Raw genomic sequence first — 24,672 nt, forward strand, 5'->3', positions numbered from 1 at the left:
ACTCTCATGAAAAATGTCATAAAGATCGGTCCAGTAGTTTACTCTAAATCGCTCTACACACACACACACACACATACATACACCACGACCCTCGTCTCGATGTTAAAACATGTAGTCAAAACTTGACTAAATGTAAAAAGTAGGGTCTTAAGGGGGGGGGGGGGGGGGGTTGGGGTTGGGGTATTCAAAACGGTAGGGGAGTGTCTTTACAATCGGGGTTCCACTCTACAAACAATCTGATAAAACCAGGTCTTACTAACAAGGGAGTTTAACAAAAATGCAGGTGAATTAACAAACGTTATGAAAGAAACATCTCGAACGTAGGGTCTTAAAAGCTGGGGGAGGTGTCTTAAAACAGGGGTCTTAATATGGGGGTTCAATTGTACAAGAAAGGAGGAGGTAAAGGGCTGTGTTGGGTTTTTAGCGCCCTCGCTAAACGAGCGCCACCAGCGTTTAGTTTGTTCTGTAGAAAGTCCGTGACGGCCTTACCACGTGCCAAACATTTTTTTTGCTCTTGCCTCTCCTTCTCTCTCTCCCTCGTTGGCTTTTTCTGTGTTTTCTTCTCCGTCTTCTTGCGTGGATATATGGCGATCTACTTACTTTCCTGGTGCTTGGCGGGGAGTGAGGAGGTTGGATAGTCAGTGTGTGTGTGTGTGTGTGTCTGTGTCTGTGTGCGCTGTGTTGTTATGGGGGCGAGGACGCCCCCATTCTATATTCCTCGCCCCCATTCTATACGGATAGTTTCGAGGTTGACCATGGGCAGCGCCATTTTGTTGTGAAATACGTCATCAGTTTGTGTACACAGGAAGTTGTGACATCCGTCACCCTATGGGAGGGGTGACGTCAAAATTGTTCATCTGTAGAAAGTTGTGAAATCCGTCACCCTATGGGAGGGGTGACGTCAAAATTGGTCATCACAGAGTTTGTGTAACACAGGAAGTTGTGAAATACGTCACCCTATGGGAGGGGTGACGTCAAAATTGTTCAACAAAAACATGATATGTCGCATTGTGCAGGGTCAACTGCAACAAACTCAAACCGAGCCATTCATACCTAGCTGTATTTGAGTGACTTATATACCCGACATTTTTATTTCTTATTTTTAGCACAGGTGTAGGAAAAATCATGAACCAAAATGTTATTTATTTTCTAATTTAACATTTTTTTTACAAATATGACCATGGTCTTTTAAACATACAGTGACATTAAACATTGTTATGTTAAAAAAAAGAAAAAAGAAAAAAAGCTTTTGTGCACAAATCAGAAAATACATTGTACATTTTACCTACAGGCCAAACCGTGAGTGTCTGTGGCAAAGCCCGACCCAGGAAATTGCACTGATTTTATATTTAGATTAGAGGGAAATTGTCAAGAACAGGCGCTTGCATTTGGATGTGTCCAATGATAGTAGGTTTGGTTGTGATCAATCACAATAATGTAGGAATAAAAATGTATGACAGTTTAGTATGATGACATGTAATTCACATATGCTGAAATATGATATTATACATCATGTAATATTATTATGGCTGTTGCCATGACCATGAAACCCAACAAAGGTTTAATGTAATGTAATTCAAAATACCAAAACCGAGCACCTATTAATCTCGTCTTTGCGCGTGAAGATTGAGGCCGTCTGCCAGTAGCGGTTAGGTCATACAGTGGAACCCCTCTCTAGCGACCTTTAAAATGTTGACAAAAATCGGTCCTTGTGGAGGGGGGTCCTTACAGAGGGAGGGGGGCGGAGTCAGGGGGCCACAAAGACAGTCAGATTTAAAAAAAAAAGAAAACAGAGAAGTTTGAGTTGCTGACGACCGTTCTCTCTGAAAGCAAACTGCTTCGATTTCATGTTTGTCCTTGGTGTCCACCAGTTCTGGTGCATGTACTACCCTGGCCAAGTTTCCTCTCAAGACATCAAAGAGACCGCCCCAGTATACTCTACAGCCTCTGGGCGAACCACCTCTCATAGCTAAAACTGGGTCAATGACCCCTGGGAAGAAGGTCAGTGTCTATAAAATTTTACTCCTAGGCTTGCGGCCAGGGGGGGGGGGGGGAGTATACCGGTACCATTTGAGAATCAGACCAAATGAGAATTGAACCATTTGAGAACATCCTTTTTTTTCAATCACTACATCGAAGGCCTGCGGCCCGGGGTTCACATGGGTTGGTTTGTTTGTTTGTTTCAAACCCACACCCATATACACACATTTCCCATTTAAACCATTTGTCGGCCCCCTGTCGATATTTATCGACTAAGTTCCTTGTTTTGGTGTGTCGGGGGCGGGGGGGGGGGGGATGGGAGGATACTGTGTGTGGGGGGGGAGGAGGATACTGTGTGTGTGTGTGTGTGTGTGCGCGTGCGTGCGTGCGTATGTGCCGTGTGTCCGCGCTTTAATCGCCCGTCAGAATTACGCAACAGAGAGATATTTAGTGGGAGACTATAATTAGACAGAGAGAGAGAGAGAGAGAGAGAGAGAGAGAGAGAGAGAGAGAGAGAGAGAGAGCACAAACTGAACACCAAACCACAATATCGTGGAGTATCAAGTTCTCCTTTCAAGCAAAGATGCTTCAAGCTAGACTTTTTTTTATTTTTCGCAATTTTTTTCTCTCTCTACATTCTTTTACACATAATGTGTGTGGAGGGACGGGGGTAGGTAGGAGGAGGAAAATTGAGAGGAAAGGAAGTGGCCTATTTTAACGCTTGACGACGGGCCTGTCTTGTTGTGTGCCTTGATGTACGAGGCTGATGAACCGGAGGGGTGATTATCACAATCTACACCTTTACTCCGGGCCGAAGTAAAGGAGGGATCCGCGTCTTCGGTTCGAGTTTTATCACAGACCTCAGATACAGGGTTCAGGGACTTCCAGATGTACACCAGATTCATGTCACCCGAATACGGAATTTTTCTCTCTCTATATTGAATTTCATGATGTTCGAGGTTGACTAGAGAGGGTGTGATTTATCAGTCACAATGCACATATTGACTTGTTCTTCCGGAGATAGATACATGACTGCTTCGCTTTTCAACCACCAAAGATTCTGTAGAGAAAGCTCCGCTGCAATTCTAGACTCGAGCAATAATCCACCTGATTTTGGTATGAAGCAAATCACCTGAATGAAGCGAACATTTCAAAGGCCTGAATGACATGAAGTTCGAATTTTTTTCTTGGCGTCATTTCCGGTGCCTTCTGTCGGCTGCTCCTAGGGTCACAATCACTCAGTGGTCACAATCTGCATATTCACTTCCGGGAATAGATCAACTTTCTACGCTCAAAATGCGAGTGTGATACAGGTTTTGGTACACCAACCTTGCAGCTGTGCACTAGCAACGAACAATCTACCCGAATTCGAACCTTGTTCTTTACGACGTTAGTAAGTCCAGGAGTCTGCTGTCGTCTGCTCAGTCCCGGGGTCGCGGCTGCAGCGGCGGCGGGAGAATTGGAAGCACATGGGGGTGGCAGACTGGTGTGCTGTGGAAACGGCAGAATGCTTATTTATTTTAGTGCTGGGGAGAAACACGCCGCAATCCCCAGGAATGAACAATGTCGGCATTCCCCCCGCCTGGCTCGGCGGGACTCAAGACATACACGGGAGGATTTCTTTCTCCCGAGTTTCACGAGCTCATACTACTACGGCTAAGCACAGGCTGTGAAGGTAAAAGTGAGAATGTGTTGTGTTGTGTGTTTTGGTGTGGGTGTGTGTGGGTGAGGGTGAACCGTGTGTGTGATGTGTTTGTCAGTGTGTGTGTGCATGCGTATGTCGTTTCAAGTTGTGTTGCCGTCTGCACATCAGTGTACGCAGCAGCTTGTATATATATATATAATACTAGAGGAATACCCGGCTTCGCCGGGGTGAATCGCGAGACAGAGACAGCCAGCGTGGCGGTTCACCACAATCACCTTTGAAGGCGAAGTCCTGTCAAACGGGATTGCGAATTTTAGAGCTTATTTCTAAGCCCTATATTATCTGTTATGGCTTCGCAAATGCCAGAACATAAGACAGACAAAAGTTGCCAGACCCCATCACAAACAGAACTCTACAATCCACAGGTGTTGCCACCACACACACACACACACACACACACACACACACACACACACACACACACACACACACACACATAGACACAGACACAGAAGCCGTATATATCTATCTATATCTATAAATATATAGAGATAGATGACAGTGGATTTTTTGCGTGGCTATAAATTGATTCGACCTTTTCACTTTTACAGTAAGGACAACTTACGGGTACATGCAAGGAAAGCCCACAACTTCTAAGGCGAACAACTCTGCAGAGTCTGCTGTGAAGGGCGACGGTAGTCTCCCTGTCACACTCGACCCCCTTTGAATGAACTTAGGTCACTCCCAGCACGAAAATGATTCAGTGGCCTGAACATTTCATGTCGAGTCCCATCGCTGTCGACGACGCCAAATGTAACCGAGCGCCTAAACACCACAATCACCTTTGAAGGCGAAGTCCACTCAAACGGGATTGAGATTAACTGTTATGGCTTCTCGAAGGAAGGCCTGAACATACTGACACACCAATGCCGCTAGACCACATCACAAACAGAACTCTACAATCCACAGGTGTTGCCCACACACACACACAAACACACACACACAGAGAAGCCGTATATATATATATATCTATATCTATAAATGTATAGAGATAGATGACAGTGTATTTTTCGCGTGGCTATAAATTGATTCGACCTTTTTACTTTTACAGTAAGAACAACTTACGGGTGCAATCGTGACATTCTAAAAATAGTAACGTAGTAACGGGAATATGGATTGACGCCACACGGAGGAAGGGAGATAATCGCGGCTGAAAACACTGGAGAAGATAAGGAAGAGTTACTGGTACTAGTGGATCCCGACAAAAAACAAACAAAAAAAACCAAAAATCGGTTCAGCGCGCACAGCGCTGCGCGCTGACAGCACGTGTTGAATTATCTCATCGATGAGGTTGTGTCCGGGGTGTAGCTGAATACGGCGTCCAAATTTGAAAAAGATCCACCGAGAACTTTGGCCGTGCATCGCGAACAGACAAACAGACAAACAGACAGACAGACAGACAGACAAACAGACACTAGTCGTATATATATATATATAGATTATGTAAGCGGTTTTCGGTTTACTTACATTGTGGTGTCACAACAGTTTGTGAATTCATGACAATGTGTTATTACCAGCGTGCAATAACAGTAGCAAGAAATTGTCAATCCATGTAAAAGGTCTGATGCATAATCACTTGCACAGTGTAGATCCCTCGACGTTTGGTTCATGGATTTGTCTGTCTGTCTGCCACTGCGTGGGATGAACACAGTGGACTTCTGATGCAGTCTTATTTCGGGTGTCAACCTCAGTGTCTGTTTGACTCGATCAGCTGGTTCTGTTTGGGAGAGCTGCAAGCCAGAAGAATGATCATCGTGACAGAGAAACCTCCAATTCCTTCGCTGAAGAAACATCAGATTTCTGTGTTGGTCTCCTGCAACGCATTGTCGATCCGCGGTTCAGTAAACTCGACAAAAATGCAAGCAACATCGCTGAAACGCTTACTTAAATATTAAACACCACTACTGTGAAACGTTGGGTTAGAACAGCAAACTACTTTCGGTATTATATTGAGTTCTGTCCTTTTCTTGGTGAATTCCATGATTTCTTTCTTTCTTTTTTTAAACTAGGGCTACACAGAAAGTCTTGACATTTCCTGCGCCACGTACCTCTTATCTATTCCTCTGTGTGTGTGTGTGTGTGTGTGTGTGTGTGTGTGTGTGTGTGTGTGTGTGTGTGTGTGTGTGTGTGTGTGTGTGTTTGTTGATAGCGTGCGGGCGTGCGTGCGGGAATTAATGGCCTTCCTTCTTTTGCGTCCTCTATTTTTGAAAAAGAGCTAATTATCACAGAAGCTGTCGTTATCCATGTGTTACAATCTGACACGCGACACGTAGACAGTAGGCCGCCCTCCTAATGAACTGCTGCGTAGATAAGACTCAGACATCACGTCAGCTTCTGCAATTGCACAGATTAGTCTCAGAAGTGTTGAAACGCGAGGAGAAATAGTGCTGGTCAGGATGTGAAACATTTGTTGTTTTCCTCATAATAGCCATGTCATTGCCTTTTGTTCTCCTAGCATAAGTTTGTATTAATGAAGGTTTAAACTTTCTGTTGTGAAATCGATAGTGGTAGCAGTTGTAGTTGTTGTTATTGTCGTCGTCCTAGAAACCTCTATAAAATAGCCTAATGCGGACAAGATTGTAGATCACACACGGTCCTAAAGCGTTGGTCCTTGCATTGTTAAACGCAGTCCTAAAGATTGCTAAGGTGGCCTCCCGAGAGCAAGATTGAGGATCACTCAAGGTCCCAAAGCGTTGGTCTTTACACTGGCAAGCGCTGTACTGCAATGGCGACCTTATCTGGACAAGCATGAGGATCCTGTCCGACTTTAGGCCAATCATTGGACCTAAGACGACGTTAAACTCTCTTCTTCTTCTTCTGCGTTCGTGGGCTGAAACTCCCACGTACACTCGTGTTTTTTGCACGAGTGGAATTTTACGTGTATGACCGTTTTTTACCCCGCCATTTAGGCAGCCATACGCCGTTTTCGGAGGAAGCATGCTGGGTATTTTCGTGTTTCTATAACCCACCGAACTCTGACATGGATTACAGGATCTGTTTCGTGCGCACTTGGTCTTGTGCTTGCGTGTACACACGGGGGTGTTCGGACACCGAGGAGAGTCTGTACACAAAGTTGACTCTGAGAAATAAATCTCTCGCCGAACGTGGGGACGAACTCACGCTGACAGCGGCCAACTGGATACAAATCCAGCGCGCTACCGACTGAGCTACATCGCCCTCTCCGTTAAACTCATATTGTCAGTCAGTAGGATCGTTTGGGGTTCAAATGCGTTGGTCTTCACACTGACAAGCACTGTACTGGAGAGCTAGCAACGATGACCTCATGATTGCGAGACTGGGTACTGTTAGTCGATGTAGATGTTGTTCTTTGTACTTACTGTTGCAAGCGCTATAATACAGTGTGATGGTCGATCTGAGGCAAGACCTAATGCGCGAATGCAAACCACAGTAGGTCTCGACCAAGGAGAATGGTCCGATGCCATGGATCGAGGACTAAGTATAGTGGTGGGGTTCTGGCGAGGACAAAACTGAGCGCGAGATGGTGTTGGCGACGAGTTGCGCAACTTACATAAACACAAGAATCTTAAACAGAATGAGGCAGAGCGATGTTATTTTCGTGTTTCTATAACCCACCGAACTCTGACATGGATTACAGGATCTTTTTCGTGCGCACTTGGTCTTGTGCTTGCGTGTACAAACGGGGGTGTTCGGACACCGAGGAGAGTCTGCACACAAAGTTGACTCTGAGAAATAAATCTCTCGCCGAACGTGGGGACGAACTCTGAGAAATAAATCTCTCGCCGAACGTGGGGACGAACTCACGCTGACAGCGGCCAACTGGATACAAATCCAGCGCGCTACCGACTGAGCTACATCCCCGCCCTACGACATGTGTAATGCATAAAGATGGTTACACATGTCGTATGCATAAAGAGCGATTACTTCCCTTTGGTTAGTTGATTACATGAACACTGACAACCCGGGTAAGAGCTGTAAAGAGACAATTACTCGCGAATCAAAGGCGTTCGTCCTAGCACTGTCAGGCAAAGCGCTTGAACAAATGGAAATAGTGGTGGTGGTCGAGTGGATGGCCGGGTAAGGACAAGACTGAGTGCAAAACGGCTGTTGCGACTAGGTGCGTGTTATTTAACAGCATTGAGCGTTGGCGACTGGAATGTTGCTGCAACAAAATGGTATCGAAGAGCATAAAACGAACTATTCACGATGCAAAGTCGTTTGATTGTAAGGTGATCCTGAAGCAATTCAATCGATGACATGGATCAAAAACGGATTGATAAAGACCCGGCGATTACAAGACAGTGCTAAGTCCTTGGCAGTGAGTAGAACTCCTGGGTAGTTAGTAGCAGCAACGGATGCAAAAGTTTACAACGAAAAACACTACTGAAAGAAAACGGTAAAAAAAGAAGAAACAAAAACCAGAGTACCATTGAACGATTCATTGGGTGAAGCCAAAGCGCTAGATGAGTCGACTCCTGGGCGAGGGCACGACTGACTGGGCGGGTAGGGGCAACGAAATGCGTGTCATTACAGGCAACAACAGAAGCAAAGGTTGACACAGCAGAACATAGATTCGAAAAGACTACCTATCGAGGACAACATTGAGTGTCACGTACGAATGTGTGGTGACAATGGGTTACATCGAGCTGGTCTTCGTAGCTCAATGATCGCAACAGAATAGCATTAGCAAGAAAGAACTTCAATTTAAAACAGCCGCCCGGAAGGCAGAGGCGTTGGTTCTAATACCATTCAAGCCAACGCATAGCATTGCCGAGGCCTGAGCTAGGACAAGACTTAGATCTTTGACTTGTGGTGGCGAGGTGATGCATAATAGTTGACCATGATAGATGCAGAAAAAAGCTTAGCTCAACAAGAGTACCGTTTGCGAAGCGTTGGTCCTAAGACTGTTCAATCCGACGCACCGCACGGCCGTGGCCTGAGCGAGGACAAGACTGAGTGGCGGGCTGGTGGTGGCGACGGGAGCGGATCGATAGCAGTAGCTGGGCGCGCGCTCGTGATGGCTCTTTGATGAGCTGCAACAGGGCCGCGGGTCCCCGAGACAACATCAAATCTTCATAAAAACCTGGTCTCGGGTCAGGACTTGCTCCGGGTCGCTGCGACAGCATCAAATCTTCATAAACCACAAAACGCGGTCTCGTCGGTCTCGGCTAGAGAGGAGGCATTTTTGTTCCCGAGATTTTGTACGAGAAGTGGAGGGAGACTTGTGCAGTCGTAGTGGATGTTTTCCGGTCGTCGTAAAAATCTCGCGGCTGGCTAAATGCGGAGTGGACTCTCCTGCCTTCTGCTGACCTTGACGCGAGGACGTTATTGGAATTTACGACGTGCTGGGGGATCATTTGTGTTTCTCTGTGAGAAAACGTCTGGCTGGTGGTTCGGTGATGTGCAGGCGTTTTGCTGAGGTGTTCACTGTTGCATGTGGTGGAGGAATCGAAGGAAGTGAGTTTCCACCTCCTGTGGTTTCCACTGGAAGCAATCTACAGTGAGTTTTTATTTGTGGTTTTTAGGTCCAGTGCTACTGGGTGCAAAAGCAATGTATTCCTAATTTAATGTTAAAGGGTGTGGAGAAAGGAAAAGGTCTGAAGAGAACGGGGGGAGGGGGGTAGGTCGTTTGGTGTGGCTTCTGTGAAAGTCAAGATTTTCCATATGGTTGTGTTCTTCAATGAAGACATATTTGTGTTGTTTGTAATGTTATTTTGTTATGGTTGTATGTAGGCGTGTTTATTTAATTATGTTTACATGTACTCATGTATGTACTGCATTCTTTGGTTTGATTTATTTTGATGTTTTTTTCCGTTCCTCTGTCAGTTGGCTGTTATATTTTCTTCTGTTTATTTCATACTCTTTTTTGCATTTCGATCCGTGTGGTAGTGAAAAGCGTTGAAAACAGGAACACTACGATGAGTGTACCTGCTTAGGGAAGACTTTGCTTCTATGGTTTAATCCTTCTCAGACATTCCTTAAAGGGCCCAGTCCGTCCCAAATGGTTTACAGAACGATTTAAATCTTCTCATGAAAAAGCAGTTCTAACCTTATCGAACACACTTGCAATAGAATTTGATAGCATTCAATGACACAGTTCGTTTGAATGGCTATTTAGCTCGCGTAAACCTCACACCTGTTTTCGTGGTTTATCTTACCCCCTGAGCCATCGTGAACCCGTGTGATCCACTTTCCTTTTTTTCACAATTAAATAGTCAGTTTGTGATTGCAATGCGACTCGCTGTATCTGCAATAGCACGGTATTGTGTACCTCTGAATCTAAAACGCAACAAACGGCTGCGAGTCACACGAACTGAGCGGTGGCGGTTGACCGTTCAAAGAAACTGGCGACATACAAAACGTTCGTCTGCTACGAGAAACACGTTTTGCGGGACACGCTTCCGGGCTGCCTTTTTTTTTTAACTTTCAAAGGTTTGAGTTGTACTGATCTTGTCTCGATGAAAAGGGAATTCTTTTATGATTTAAGAATGTTTATGTCACAAGCTGTCAATTTATTATTTAGATTTTAAAAGTAGGTCTAGCGCCAAAATGCGCCGTCCTATTGTCTGATCAGACAAACCGGCTGGCCACGCAAAAATAAATTCTTTGAACATAGCTCGCTCTTTACGGAGGGCACCTAGGATGTTCTCAAGCGGTGAGTGTTTAAACGAACGGGTGTTTGTACTGTGTGTAAAAGCCTGACAGTGTCTGTGGTGGTTTACGGGAAGCTGAGTGTGCCTTTAATCCTTTCCGTTATGTATGAGCTGGGATTACGTAGGAACTATCTTTGTTTCAAACATGTCTTTGGATGACGAATCTTTGGGTTGGTACTTTAGTTTCAACAGTCATAGCACCCTTTTGCAACTTCTAAAGATGTGTCATCTTTGTTTTCTGGACATGAATGATTTCTTCTATACATTACCTTTGCTTGGTTTAAGAACTGCGTCTTATATGCTGATATTAATGATTATTCCATTATTATTGATGAAACATCTCCTGATGTTTAAAAGCTAAAAACGAGGACATAGTTTTTACAGTATATGCCATAGTTGTTTTGAGTGCACTCCAAAACTCAGACACTTACACTATTCATTTTGGTTGCATTTCGTGTAAAGAGGTGACTGGACTTTTCAGAATTAAAATTAGAATTAGATGGCCACTCTTTTAAGCAAACTTATAGTAGTAATGGGCAACGTTTCGGGTCGGTTTGTACTGTCGGATGGGGGTCGGGCCACGTTGCCCATACATTACAGTGCAGTTTGTTGGTGAGTGGTTAGTTGACAAGGGAATCCTGGAGAGCTGGCCTTCTCTGTCATGCATTTCAATTGATGTTAGAATAGCAAGGTGACCAACGTCTTCAAGTTACAGACATTGCGAAACTTCGATGTCACCGAAAGTGACAAAACTATTTTTGTACAACATTTTGTGTGTGTCGTTTTTCCTTTGATTCGTTTACTTTTATTGCAGAGTAAGCGGATGACATTTTCAGAGTGGAGACAGGATTTCCTTTAGGTTGGCACTGTTGATTTTAGGTATGGGCCAAGTCCTACAAGTATTGCCAACGAAGATGTGACTGACCTCCTCAAGTTACAACCAACGCGATACCCACATCGATGTCAACGTAGGTGACCAAACAGTTTTTCACAAACTTAACAGGTAGTAATCCGCAACATGACGTTTCGGTTAGTACCGCTGTTGGATGAGCTGGGGAGGGGGCGTTGGAGGGGAGGCGGGTGGGTAAGTGGGATGGTTGGGGTTGGGGATTGGGGGGGGGGGGGGGGGGGTCGGGGCCAAGTGGGCCATGCATTACAGTGGCAGGTTGACAAGAGATCCCTCGAGAACGGGCTTGCTCTGTCTTGTGCAGCTCTCATAAAGAACGCGCTCCGTCTTTGTCCGGGCTGACACAAGACATTTGTCCTCACCTGCTGTTTGTCACACCGTTTGGTGGGGCGCTGTACCCTCGCTTTGTCCTCGGATTATTAGCGTGTAGTGCTTTTAGTTATGCGCTATAGAAATCTCCTTAATAAATAAATAAATAGTCTCTTAAAGCGGCAGTCTATTCTCATTCCGACCTCATACCCTCTCAGAAATATTCTCCTGCTACCCCTCAGTGCCCAGAAATAATGCCTGTCATATAAGATCTAATAGGTGTGTGCCCTCGCTTTGTCTTCGGATTATTAGCGTGTACAGTGGAAACCCCAATTTAAGACTTAGCCTTTTGGAGACCGTGTTTTTTTCTCTCCAGATTTTCTGTTCACAGCCTCCTTTTAAGGTCAGATTTGTTGAGGTATTGAAAGAGGGCTTCTTCTTCTTCTTCTGCGTTCGTGGGCTGAAACTCCCACGTACACTCGTGTTTTTTGCACGAGTGGATTTTTACGTGTATGCCGTTTTTTACCCCGCCATTTAGGCAGCCATACGCCGTTTTCGGAGGAAGCATGCTGGGTATTTTAGTGTTTCTATAACCCACCGAACTCTGACATGGATTACAGGATCTTTTTCGTGCGCACTTGGTCTTGTGCTTGCGTGTACACACGGGGGTGTTCGGACACCGAGGAGAGTCTGCACACAAAGTTGACTCTGAGAAATAAATCTCTCGCCGAACGTGGGGACGAACTCACGCTGACAGCGGCCAACTGGATACAAATCCAGCGCGCTACTGACTGAGCTACATCCCCGCCTCAAAGAGGGGTTCAATTTAGTCTCTTAAAATGGCAGCCTATAGTGTTCCACCTATAGTGTTCCACCCCATCTTGTTTTCTTCTTTTTTTCTTATTTAACAAAAAGCCCTGTTCGCCGCAATGGCTTATTGATATGAGCTTCACGCAATCTCCCTTTAAAACGTTCAGACCTGCGCAGACATTTGTTTTCTTGTTTTTGTCAGTTAGTTTATTGGCTCTATATTATTCGAAGGTGGTAGAAACTGTTGCTCTAACCTTGAGGAGGTAATCTGAGATGGTGCGAGATTTAAGTTTTATGCCCCTGTTAGTTGACCTTTAAAAGGAGAGTAAGCGAGAAAATGTCCTCAGCGACTTCTCTTTCCACGGCTGAGTTGGCCATAAAATTGAAGTTTATCGTTTTGTTCCAGTCATGTTCTCCACTGTACAAAAAAACACCGAAGAACTATTAAGTCACATCAGGCAATGAGGTTATTGTAAAAGGTTTCTCGTTCGAGCAACAAAAACAAACCAAAATAAACAAAACAATTAAATTAAGTCACATAATATATGCCTTGAGATTACCTTTTAAGATGTCCATTCTTTTTTTCGTGTGAAAAGAAAAAATGAAAAAATAAAATAGAATTCTCAGCCAACTGACAGAGGAACGGAAAAAAACATATCAAAATAATATTTCAAGTGAGAGCTCGTTTCCTGAAAAGGGTTGGACATTAGACTGAAGTGCCACGCGCCGCTCTGCTTTTATACCCGACCCTCGGCCTTTAAGAGATAGCATTTTTAAAGGTAAAGTCCTTCAAAGTTGAGTAAAAAAACAAGGCGCAGTCCTTCTTGTGAAAACAGTTCGGCTCACTGTCTCAGATCTGGCCAGAATTTAAGATAGGGTAAGACCATCCCTCCACTTGATCACATACCAAGAATGAACCCCCCTGACAGTTTACTGTGGTCAATTTAATTTTGTTATGAATTAATTTGTTAAAAAGCCACTGGTTGTTTGATTCACCACCAAAAGAAATCCCACTGTGCGCAGAGAGCACCCAGCCGGTGTAACACGAAATTTTTACTCCACGAAAAATTTACTCCGGAGTAAATATTTCGTACGAAATTCTTACTCCGAGTACACTTTTCGTACGAGAAAAGAACTCCCCAAGACACGAAAAAATTACTCCCTCCACGAAATTTTTACTCCCCATTTTTTTTACTTCCAGTAAAAATCTCGTACGCAAAAATGGGATGCGGGCGAAGGGATAATGCCAATAAGTGATCTCGCGCACACGAATGTCGCGCTACCCTCCTTCCACCCCTTCCACCACCAAGACTAACAGGGGACAAGGGAGTAAAAATTTCGTACACCTGGCATGGGAAGTTAAATTGCTCGTGTTGGGGTGATGTAATTTATTCGTTATTTATTCGTCAGGGGAGTAACATTTTTGTACGAAATGTTTACTCGGAACTCACCTGTCTTGGGGAGTAATTTTCTCGTGCAATGGGGGAGTGCTTTTTTCGTAAAGGGAGTACATTTTTCGTACGAAATGTTTACTCCGGAGTAAAAATCTCGTGGGGGTAATTTTCTCGTGTTACACCGGTTCATTTGGGTGGAGGGTTGGTCTTATCCTATGGCAAATCCTCGCCAGATCTGAGACGATGAACCAAGCTGTTTTCACGGGAAGAACTGTGCAGTTAAATCGCATATAATGTATAGGCTTACCATGGTACATGCAGGGATGGCCAAATCTCAAAATTTTAACTCGCCAGCCGGGCGAGTAACTGCAAGAGAGTCACTTACCCGCCAGAAATTTCGCTGGCCCGGTGCATACCAAAGTTGCTCCATCTGATTTGAAACTCGATATTACAACCAAAAAAGTAGCATTTGACTAGAACTTTCACTGGCCAGCCGGGCGAGTTGCCAGGCGGTTTCTACTAGCCCGGCGGATTTTGTACTCGCCCCTGGCGACCGGGCGGACGATTTGGCCATCCCTGTACATGTACCGTCCTTTTTGTGGAGCAATTATGTGCACCACAACAAAACTGTCCATGGGTGAATTTGCATAGGATGATCGGTATCATCCTTCCACTTTGGAAAAATAACAATAACAAAAAACTGGCTGCTTTCTCAAGCATTACTCTATTTGGCCAACATTTATTACACCCCCGGTATAGGGGTGTGTATAGGTTTCGCTCGATGTGTTTGTTTGTTTGTTTGTTTGTTTGTTTGTTTGTGTTCGCATATAGATCTCAAGAATGAACGGACCGATCGTCACCAAACTTGGTGAACAGGTTCTATACATTCCTGAGACGGTCCTTACAAAAATTGGGACCAGTCAAACACACGGTTAGGGAGTTATTGGTGGATTAAAATTATACAAGGACTTATAGAGGGACATCTTCATGGTCTAAGGGAAATAACCATTCTCACTCAGTCACTGCCACCAACTGAGAAGGTTATTTCCCTTTGACGGGGGTGTTTTTTCTACCTCGTAGGAATTTCTTCTTTGATTCAGAGGCAGTACGTGAGACCAGACATTCCATTTGTTTGCTTCACTATCCTGTGAATTTTAAACATTATTTCGTTCATCACTGTCAGTAAAGCGTTGATGGTAATGTTATGGACTTCCAACGTCGGATAATAAAATATTTTGTGCTCTGAATTCTATACGATTTGCTTTTTCTGACCCTCTTCTAGACATCAGTCTACGCCACAAGCGGATCTTCCCACACTGTCCTTGATTCAGAAGCAGCTTGTGCGACCAGAAACTCCATTTGTCTGCTTCATTGTCACCATTCTTGTGGTTCTCTGGAATCGATCGTTGCCATGGGGATAAGAGTATTAGGCTTGTAGCGTGTTTAAATCACTAAATCACACAGACATACAGACCAACGTGAACACAGGCACAAATACTGACTTAGAGAAGACGCACATGGAAGAAATATACGCACTTACGAAAACACACACGTGCGCGAACACATACGCAAACATACAACCAAACGCATACTCGCGTGCGAACGACAGAGAGACAGACATATAGACAGAGACACTCTCTCTCTCTCTCACACACACACACACACACAGACACACACACACACACACACACACACACACACAGACACACACACACACAAACACACACACACACACACACACACACACACACACACACACACGCACCACGTTACACCTTCCCACATAATTATGCACATATTTGTTATACTACCCTCGATTAAATAATACTCATACATTTCCTGGTATTGACTGTTACACAAACATGTCTTATTGAATCCGCGATATATGAACTGGTAACAGATGGGTTGTTTTTATAACCTGGTCTATAATTGTTCTGTTCAACGAACAAAAAGCAATGATAAAAGATGTTAGTGATCTTTTCTGTGTTTCAGCATGCTAAATGTGATTGTTTGTAAGATTCGTTTCAAATTATTTATCTCGACTATTGGTTTGCTAACGAACGAAAAACAACAATAAAATAAAGACACTAACGACAATTGGTTTAAAACAAACTTGTATTCAGAATTTCTTCGCATGAACAGTTAAAAACATACAGCTGGGACACGCACTCAAACAAATGCTTATATCACGTGACCAGAACAATAAATTACACACATTTTCATAACCAGAAGAACAAATTGAAAGAATGGGGATGGGGAACTAAATAGGAACAGAAGAATCTACAGAAGACCATAATTATCAGGGCGGTGCTGCTTTGACACATAACGTGCGCCACACACAAGACAGAAGTCGCAGCACAGGCTTCATGTCTCACCCAATCACATTATTCTGACACCGGACCAACCAGTCCTACCACTAACCCCATAATGCCAGACGCCAGGCGGAGCAGCCACTAGATTGCCAATTTTAAAGTCTTAGGTATGACCCGGCCGGGTTCGAACCCACGACCTCCCGATCACGGGGCTTACCACTAGGCCAACCGTGCTGGTTAGCAGGTGTGCTGCTTTTGCTGGTATAACTGTGTACGATACGATTATGACACTGTGTTCAAAACTGGTTATACAAACTGTTCAATAGTGGAACACTTGAGTTTGAAGTGTATCTTTTCATAATAAATCATGTCAACGTGTCAATGCTACATAACGGTCCAGCTGTCCTTTTTACGAGACAAAAGATAAAAGTATACGTAGTTAAAAAAAAAAATGTTTGGCTGTTATAGAGACACTGCAGAGACGTTGTCGTATTTCGTGTGTGTGTGTGTGTAATCTGAATGGTTGTGATTTAAATTTTCTTCACTTTTCTTCAATTCTCTGTGAAAACCGTGTGTAGGTTCATTTCCTGCGTTCGCGATCTGACTGGTTGTGATTTAAATCTTCTTGGCTGTACTTCAATTCTCGGTGGACAGGGTGTTCTTGCTAGTTTAATCTGACTGATTGTGATTTGTGATTTCAATTTCCTCGACTAGTCCTATTCTGTTGTGTATGAACACAGCGTAGGCGTATTTCCTGTGCGTGTAATCGGTCGGAGTGTGATTGGACATAATCACCACAGCCGCTACCGGTCAGTCTCCCAGTCGTCGGCCAGGAATGTTAACTTATCACGGGGGGTTATCAGTGTTTGTTCAACTCCGGCTTGCCACTTTCCATAGGCGTTCGACGGAGAAATATCGTCAGATTCTGAGATAGCTCTGCAGGTTTTAACCTCTGTGCTTTATATACATTTTGGAGGTGCGCTAAAGTTACTTCTGTATAGGGGAGTTGCACTTTGTTATGTGTATTGGGGGAATGCACAGGTATATATGTTCTTATTCTAGTTTAATGCACTTCTATGGAATGTTATTGTATTCGGGGGAGTTGTTTTGAATATACATGTGTATAAGGTTTGTTGCACTGAATTAAAATGTGTATCGGAGTTGTGCTGGATTCCATTGTGTAATGGGGAGTTTTGCAGGATCTATGTCTATGGAAAAGGAATCAAGGGGGATACTTTTTAAAACTGAGATGTAGGTGTCAATGTAATTGGTATGTGTGTGTGTGTGCGTGTGCGCGCGCGCGCGCGCGCGTGTGTGTGTGTGTGTGTAAAATTCAAATACAAATGTTTCGCCTTTTCATGATCACACTTTGCATACATGTACGCAAAGACCACCTACTCACGACTAGTCTAGCAGCGGAATTTGTAAGCTTTATGCTGGGAAGAAAGAATACACTTCACATTCACTTGAGAACGCATTTTGTAGAAACACCAGACATAAGGAATACTTGTGTTCCCAGCCCTCTATGAGGAGGTCCATGTGTGTTGAACTATTTAAAACCACAGGCCCTCGTCTTCACGGCTTAGTATATCTCGGTACATGTCGATTATCAGTAATGATTGATAGGTTACAATCTGGAGTCTAGGATAACGCGGGGAGGTTGGTATTGTATGTGCGTGTAAGAGAGAGAGAGAGAGAGAGAGAGAGAGAGAGAGAGAGAGAGAGAGAGAGAGAGAGAGAGAGAGAGAGAGAGAGAGAGAGAGACTGAGAGAGACTGAGAGAGACTGAGAGAGACAGACAGGCAGACAGACAGGCAGACAGACAGGCAGACAGACAGACAGACAGACTGAGGCAGAGATGGGGGAGAGAGAGAGAGGGGGGAGAGAGAGAGGGGAAGAGAGAGACAGACAGACAAACAAACAGACAGAGGAAGACAGACAGACAGCGGACAGACAGAGAGGAAGGAGAGAGAGAGAGAGAGAGAGAGAGAGAGAGAGAGAGAGAGAGAGAGAGAGAGAGAGAGAGAGAGAGAGAGAGAGAGAATATTGTTTCCAACGTTGGAATGTGTACATGGCGATGACCTTGCACCATGCGTTCTAGCCTGAACGTTCTTAGGTCAACTTCAAAGTTTGATCAACAAAGCTTTTGTGCAAACACTGCTAATAGGTTGTGACCATGTCTGCATACATCTGAAATTGTCAGGCACGGTGTCTGTTTCTTGGGTGATTTTGTTCCTGCGTGTGTATATAGGCATATATACGAGCGTATTCATGTATATGAAGCTAACTGAAAAAACAAAAGTTTGTTCATGTTCTTTTCTGTAATTTTTATTTTTGGTAATATAATAACAGTGCGTGTGTCTCCTTTGTAATCATCACGGATCTGGCAGACACAGTGTGCACATCGTTGCTGATTCAATCGGTTGTTAGTACTGTAATTTTTCGCAGAGCTTGTCAGTACAATAGCAACACAAAACAAAAAGCAAAGCTCGGAGCGAACTGCGCTGGCAGTAGAAGATCTTTGGTTGACCCAGTCACACATACCTCGACTGGAACTCTGCTTATTGTTTTTGCCCCGGAGCTAGCTGTAGCCGGGTTTCCACAATCACAATCAATTTGTTGTGTCCATACCAGGCAAATCCCGCGCAGCTTTGCATACAGGTCCGTTGCCTGGTACACAAACGTGAAACCAGATAAAGGTGTACCATCTTGTTATAAACTGAAAATATTTAAAAAAGGAGAAGAAGAAAGTTGGAAAAGACGTACATCTGCACTCCCCGACCCCCCCCCCCCCTTTTTTTTTTGTTCCCCTTCCACAACGTGCGCGTTTCAGTCCGGTTCGAAAGGTTGTGGTCTCATTAGACCCCATGTCCAACATCAACCTGGTGACTCGGGCATGTTCAAAATCACTCGTACGACCAACGCAAAAGCAGTCAGGTTTTTATACTTGCTTTGTCAATGGTCGTGACTGAACTTGGGGTAAAATGTGCAAGGAGCGAGTTTCAGTCGCGATCCTTCTCAAAAGGTTCAAGTCTTATTAGACCGTGTTTCCCATACCTGTCTGGCGATGGGGCGCTGATGTTAGAATCAAAACTATGACCAATACAAATCGTGGTAGGTACGTGTAATTGCCTCTTAGATGACAACGTTTTGATGCAAATCTGCATACATCGCGTGGTGCAGTGTTTAGGCGCAATTCTTCATGAAAGGGCCGACTCTTGTTAGAACCAAGACTGGCGACTCGGACATGTATGTCCAAGGATTCACTCCCAAGACCATAGCAGTAGAGGGGTCTAACTGCGTGGTGTCTACTTGTGACTAAACTTGAGTCCAAATCTGCGCACCGCGCGCATGGGTTTGTTGATAGTTCTTGTTCTGTCCCCGAACCTGGAGTTTCGGTGTCATGTGTGCGCGCGGCGATCCGGGCGAGTTTGGCAGCGGCTTATGAAGGTAAATTTTGCGGTGTCAAAACTTTGCACGAGCTCCGCCGAGGGCTGATAACAGTTGACACGGGGGCGGTGCAAGTGGGGAGAAGGGAGCAAAGGGGCGGTCGGCTTCAAGCCTTTCATTAGCGTCTAGCATTCGGGTGCGTGTGTTTGTGTGTGGAGAAAGAACGGAGACGAGAGATGAGCTGGAGAAGAGAGATAGAGAGACACTGAAGAGTGTGGGGAATTTTCGCTTTCTCTGTTCTCCAGTTTTTCCACTGCGGTTTGTTTTTCTTCATCTTCGCTTCAGTAACTTATTATTTGTGGACGAAAGAGGAGAAAATTAATAAGAACGTACCGCCGCACAGAACTTGACAATGTCAGTGTTCCTGTTATAGTATGCAGTGTGCAGTTCTGCTCACAACCGAACCTTCGTCAAATGTTTCGTTTTGGGATTTTATAGTCCATGTGTTTGTGTTTGGATAAACACAAAAAGAGTTGGTGCTTGAAGCAAATGAAGATTAATGGCAGTAAGTATATACGCGGTGTGGCCTTTTTGTGTTTGTCAACGTGTGCAGTCGATGTAGGCACAGGCTTCGCATTTCACACTTGATCTCGTACACACAGGCACAGCATACACTACAGGAGCGGAGCTAGTCGTGGCGGAAAAAAAGAAAAATGCCCTCATTGAAAAGAAAAGAGGGGACGGGCAAAGAGAGTGGAGTAAAAACGAGGAGCGTTGGACTGAGCGGCAGAACCTTGCTTGACGCCTCATTATGTGGCGCGCTGCTCCGCTCTTCAAATACACATTGTACTTCACTGGGAGGGCAAGCTCTGTTGATGAGGTCCGGTCGTGTTCGCTGTTTCCTGTTCCTTTTCCCCTGCTACTACTGCTTCTTGCTCCCCTGCGTTCGGTCTCTTGATCAGTTCCCACTCTCAGTCTCTCTCATTCAACCCTCGGTCTTTTTTGTCAACTGAAGTGGATCGTGCGAGTCAGGCTGAGACTGTGGAGAGAGCTAGCGAGAGGGGCTGTCACTTGGGGGGTTTACGTAAGTGTTCCCTGTTGACACGGGGTCGCCCCGCTAAATCCTGTCACTCATTAGCCGCAGATTTAGATCCTAGTGCTGACTTGCCATGTTCCACCATTGACGGGATTTATTTACTCATTTCTTTCCTTTCTTGTTCTCCACAGGGCCCGGGACTGTGACGCTCGGGGGAGGCTGGAGTAGGAGGGCGAACAAGGGACAAGAGCTCTCCATGGCTTCACTTCACCTGGGCTGACGACTGGCTGCTCCTCTGGCCCTGCACTGGCTCAGTCCCTGGACCTCACCTGTGTGTGTGTGAGAGCTAGGAGCATGTTGTGTCGCAGTCCTTTAGTGTAAGCAGGTGAACCTGCTGCTTTCCCACTCAACGTCTGTGCTGTGGCCAGGATTTCTCTGTCTAGTTCTTCAGTGTAAGCGAGCGAAGCGTGCTGTTTTCCTGCTCCAGCTGTGCCTCGGGATTTAACTTTTCATGTTCTTGTTTGTGAGGGCCTAGAGAACCTTCATTCAGGCAAGTTCCAACCGGCCCTTAGTTAAGTTTTCAGTAATGCGCAATCTTTATCACGGTAAACCATTGTTAGCTGCATCAGCCCAACCCTGCTGACGGAACCAGTTCTTCTGGCAGGCCTCAGAGTGGAGACAAAAAACACCCCAGTAGATCCTTCTCCAACCCTGCATGTATTTACAGTGATGGCTTGGAAGCGTCGGCACCGACACACCATGGATAACGTCTGGTACTTCGCGGCGTCCTGCGTCTTCATCTTCCTCTTTGGCAACCTGGTGATGCTCCAGAGCTACCACGGTTTCGTGGAACACAGCAGCAGCAGCAAGACCAGCAGTGGTGGTAGTAGGAGCTCTCACGCCAGCCGGGCTGAGCATCATCCGAGGTCGAATTTGCTCTACTACAATGGAAGAGAAGAAGAGGATGTGTACAACATAAAGCAGTTGTCCAGAGAACTGCTGGCCAACAGAAACCTCTTCCAACAGTCTCACCACGCTAGCGAATACTTCGTCATGGAGAGTAGGCTGAGAAAACTGCTAGAGAACAATGCAGATTCCGTCTACTCAGGCAACGCTTCAAAATCCGTGTTCTCCCGCTACCTGGATTTTTCTTCTTCTTCGAAGTCTGGTCCGGTGATGCTGGACTGTGGCGAAATTGAGACCATAGTGGACAAGGAATATGTGGCTTCTGGGTGGACCAAGTCTGTGTTCAGTGGCCGGTATGGCAAACGAAGCGTAGCGCTGAAAGTGGTGGACATAGGCGGGCAGGATGTGACTTCATGTATGGACGGAGGCAACTCACTGAGGTTCTGCTACCACAAGGCAGCTCAGAAGATCGTGAAGGAGATTGTACTACTTCAGGCACTGTCACATGATAACGTCCTTCAGGTAAGGTGTATTCGTGTGCGTGTGCTTGTTACTATTGTTTTTGTTTGTGGTCGTACGGTGCATTATCATGGTGTAGAATGCAGTGGCTTTGAAGATTTATAAAAACGTATACATGTATGCTGATACAAAGGAAAAGTCATATTGAGAGTAAAGTCTGTGTTTGCAAACCAAGAGTATACATGCAGAAGCATAGCAGGCAGAACGAAAACATTTAACAACTAAAATAGAAACCACTGGCAAATATAACCGTTTTAAAAAATTAGACCCCCGCTCAAGTGAATAGTGCGGCCAAAAAATCATTTATCCTTATTTTATTTATTCCATGAACTGTTTAGGATGCTATGTGATGGCTTCTTATTTACTACTTTGATTTCCTCAATGTTCTCATTCATGTACACGTGTAAACATCATAGAGTATGCAACCCCAAGAAAAAAAAGAATACCTGCATATTGTAATACAAAATGCAACTGAGGGGCTTATCAAACAAACAAACAAACAAACAAACAAACAAACAAACAAACAGACAAAAACATTCTTTCTGATATCTGTTCAGCGTTAACACTAATGCAGCACAATTATATATTTTATTCCATGTTGTGCAAACATAAAACTACCGCAGCAAATTCGAAAAACATTGGGAAAAATTCCATCACACAGAACCAAAACCACGACAGCTGAAACTGTAAGGTAACTTGAGAAGAAGGGCAGAAGAGGTAGCTAAATTGTGATGGAACACTTGGACCAAGACAGAGAAATGACTCCCCAAGGGACCAGACGCGGCGGTGACACCAAGAGAGCACTGTACACACAGCAACACAACATAATACAACACAATATACAGGGGGGTATTCGGTGCTACTTGAGGTAAATCTGCTCATCTGTCTTTTTCACCTGCTGCTGGTAGGGTTTCAGTGTCCCCACAGGGAATTGGGGGAGGGGGAGGGGAGTTCTAATGTAGTTTGAAGTGGCGAAACCCGTTTGCTCAGCTGCTAAGTGGAGTTTTGCGCGAGTATAGCTTGTTTGTTGGTGTTTTTATCGTGTATATTTTGTGAAATGGAACTGTTTGTTGAGTCATCTTTGCAAAGACAAGACGAAATTAATTTGATTTGCGTATAATTTTTCTGGCCTTTTTTTGGGAAATAAAAACAACAACCGGTATTTTGGTAGAACATATTTTGTTTTAATATTACATTGTTTTCTACTGGTTATGTAAAACAAATTTCCTCATCCTTCGTGCAAAATGACAGTGCTACTGTTGCAATTAATTTTAAGTTCAAAAAGAACCAGCAAATGAACCATATATATATATCTGCTGACTTTCAATTGTTTCTTTCACAATTTCTGATGTTTTATAATGTGGTCACCGTGAAAGTTGCATCGCCTTTAAAGCGATCCAATTGAGGTCTTGCAGAAAACTTCTTCTTTACTAAGTCCTGTGTTGAACAGCAGTGAAAAGTTGACCGCTTTTCCTGTTTAACCTTTTCAAAATTAGATCTAACTTGTTCGCGTATCCATTTCTGGATCTGCAGGCTGGTACAGAGTTACCTCCCTTTAGGCTTTTTCAAATTTCCCTTGTTTTAACCTAATTTCTAGGTTAAAACTTGTCTAAATTTCTAAATTCTTTCTTAATAATTATCAATTCCACACTTTGGCCTTAAATCAAAGTGTTTCCCTTCACAGATATCCCCTTGGGGTTGTCAGATGAGGGTAGTCTCCCATGCCAACAGAAGCTACCATTCAGAGAGTGGTTTGCTTCTTAGTTGGATACCATCAGTACCACCTGACCACTGATGAGTCACGATAGTGTCGAAACACGTGTCTGGTCTAGGTACAAATACAATGGTCCTCCTCAGGACTAGATTACCTTGCGATACGTCCCCCACAAAGGGACTTTGCTCTGTAAATCTCGGTCCCCCTTGAGGAGGGTCTGATGCTCCCAATAGGCTGTCTGTGAAGGGATACTTATTTCTCTCTCTCTCTCTCTTTCTCTGCTAAGGCCAAAAAAAAAATTGTCTGTTTCTGGTCACCCGACCGACCCTAAATTTCGGCGCCGACCCTAAACTTTTTTTTTCCAAATTCAAAAATTTTTTTTTTTTTTTTTTTGGTGGTAAAGGACAGGGTGAGAAAATGAACAACAAAAACGTGTGAAAACGAAAGTCCGCTGACGATTTGTAAATGTGTTGAGTGTCTTGTCTCTATGTATAGTGAATCCAGTCTCTTTGCGCGATTTTTAAAGTTAGTTTTTTTGGTCTACATTTGGGGGTAAAAAAAAAAAAATAAAAAAAAAAAAAAAATCCCGACCTACCGACCCTATTTTTTATAGCCATGTTACCAGAAACAGACAATTTTTTTTTTTTGGCCTAAGAGATTTTAACAAATCTCGGAAGAAAGTCTCTGCTGACTTTCAATTGTTTCTTTCACAATTTCTGATGTTTTATATATATATATATATATATGTTAATGTTATCACGTGAGCAGTGTTAAAATCAGAAACCACCGGGCCACATCATTCTTAGTTTGAGAATGAAAGAAGACAGTGTACTTTCAGAGATCAGGGAACCAACATCCAACCATTATTTCTAATTTGTCACAGGATACGCGAACAAAACGTGTTCTCAGTTTACTGATGACTTCTGGAATTTGAAATCATCGTTTTTATCTGAGACTGGAAACAGCTTACAAAGTAAATGCAATATTCGGGATTGTTTCAGTCGAATAAAAACCCTGTATAGTTGATAGACCCTCTCCCTTCAAGGTTAACAAGGATCT

At 44.2% G+C, this 24,672-nt stretch overlaps 1 protein-coding gene across 2 annotated transcripts in view; it reads left to right on the forward strand.

Moving 5' to 3' along the window:
- LOC138953661 (extracellular tyrosine-protein kinase PKDCC-like) overlaps positions 1-24,672 on the forward strand; it is an 87,138-nt gene that overhangs the window by 12,187 nt on the left and 50,279 nt on the right. Inside the window, exons 1-2 of one of the 2 annotated variants that reach the window (XM_070325542.1) lie at positions 19,646-20,003; positions 20,666-21,902. In XM_070325542.1, the coding sequence (XP_070181643.1) occupies positions 21,204-21,902 (699 nt within the window). In that variant the 5' untranslated portion in view covers positions 19,646-20,003; positions 20,666-21,203. Of the gene's footprint in view, positions 1-19,645; positions 20,004-20,665; positions 21,903-24,672 lie in introns of those variants that run through there. The other variant, XM_070325541.1, reaches the window with a different exon arrangement.

The sequence above is a fragment of the Littorina saxatilis genome, linkage group LG17 (assembly GCF_037325665.1).
Source record: "Littorina saxatilis isolate snail1 linkage group LG17, US_GU_Lsax_2.0, whole genome shotgun sequence".
In the NCBI taxonomy this organism is placed as follows: Eukaryota; Metazoa; Mollusca; class Gastropoda; order Littorinimorpha; family Littorinidae; genus Littorina; species Littorina saxatilis.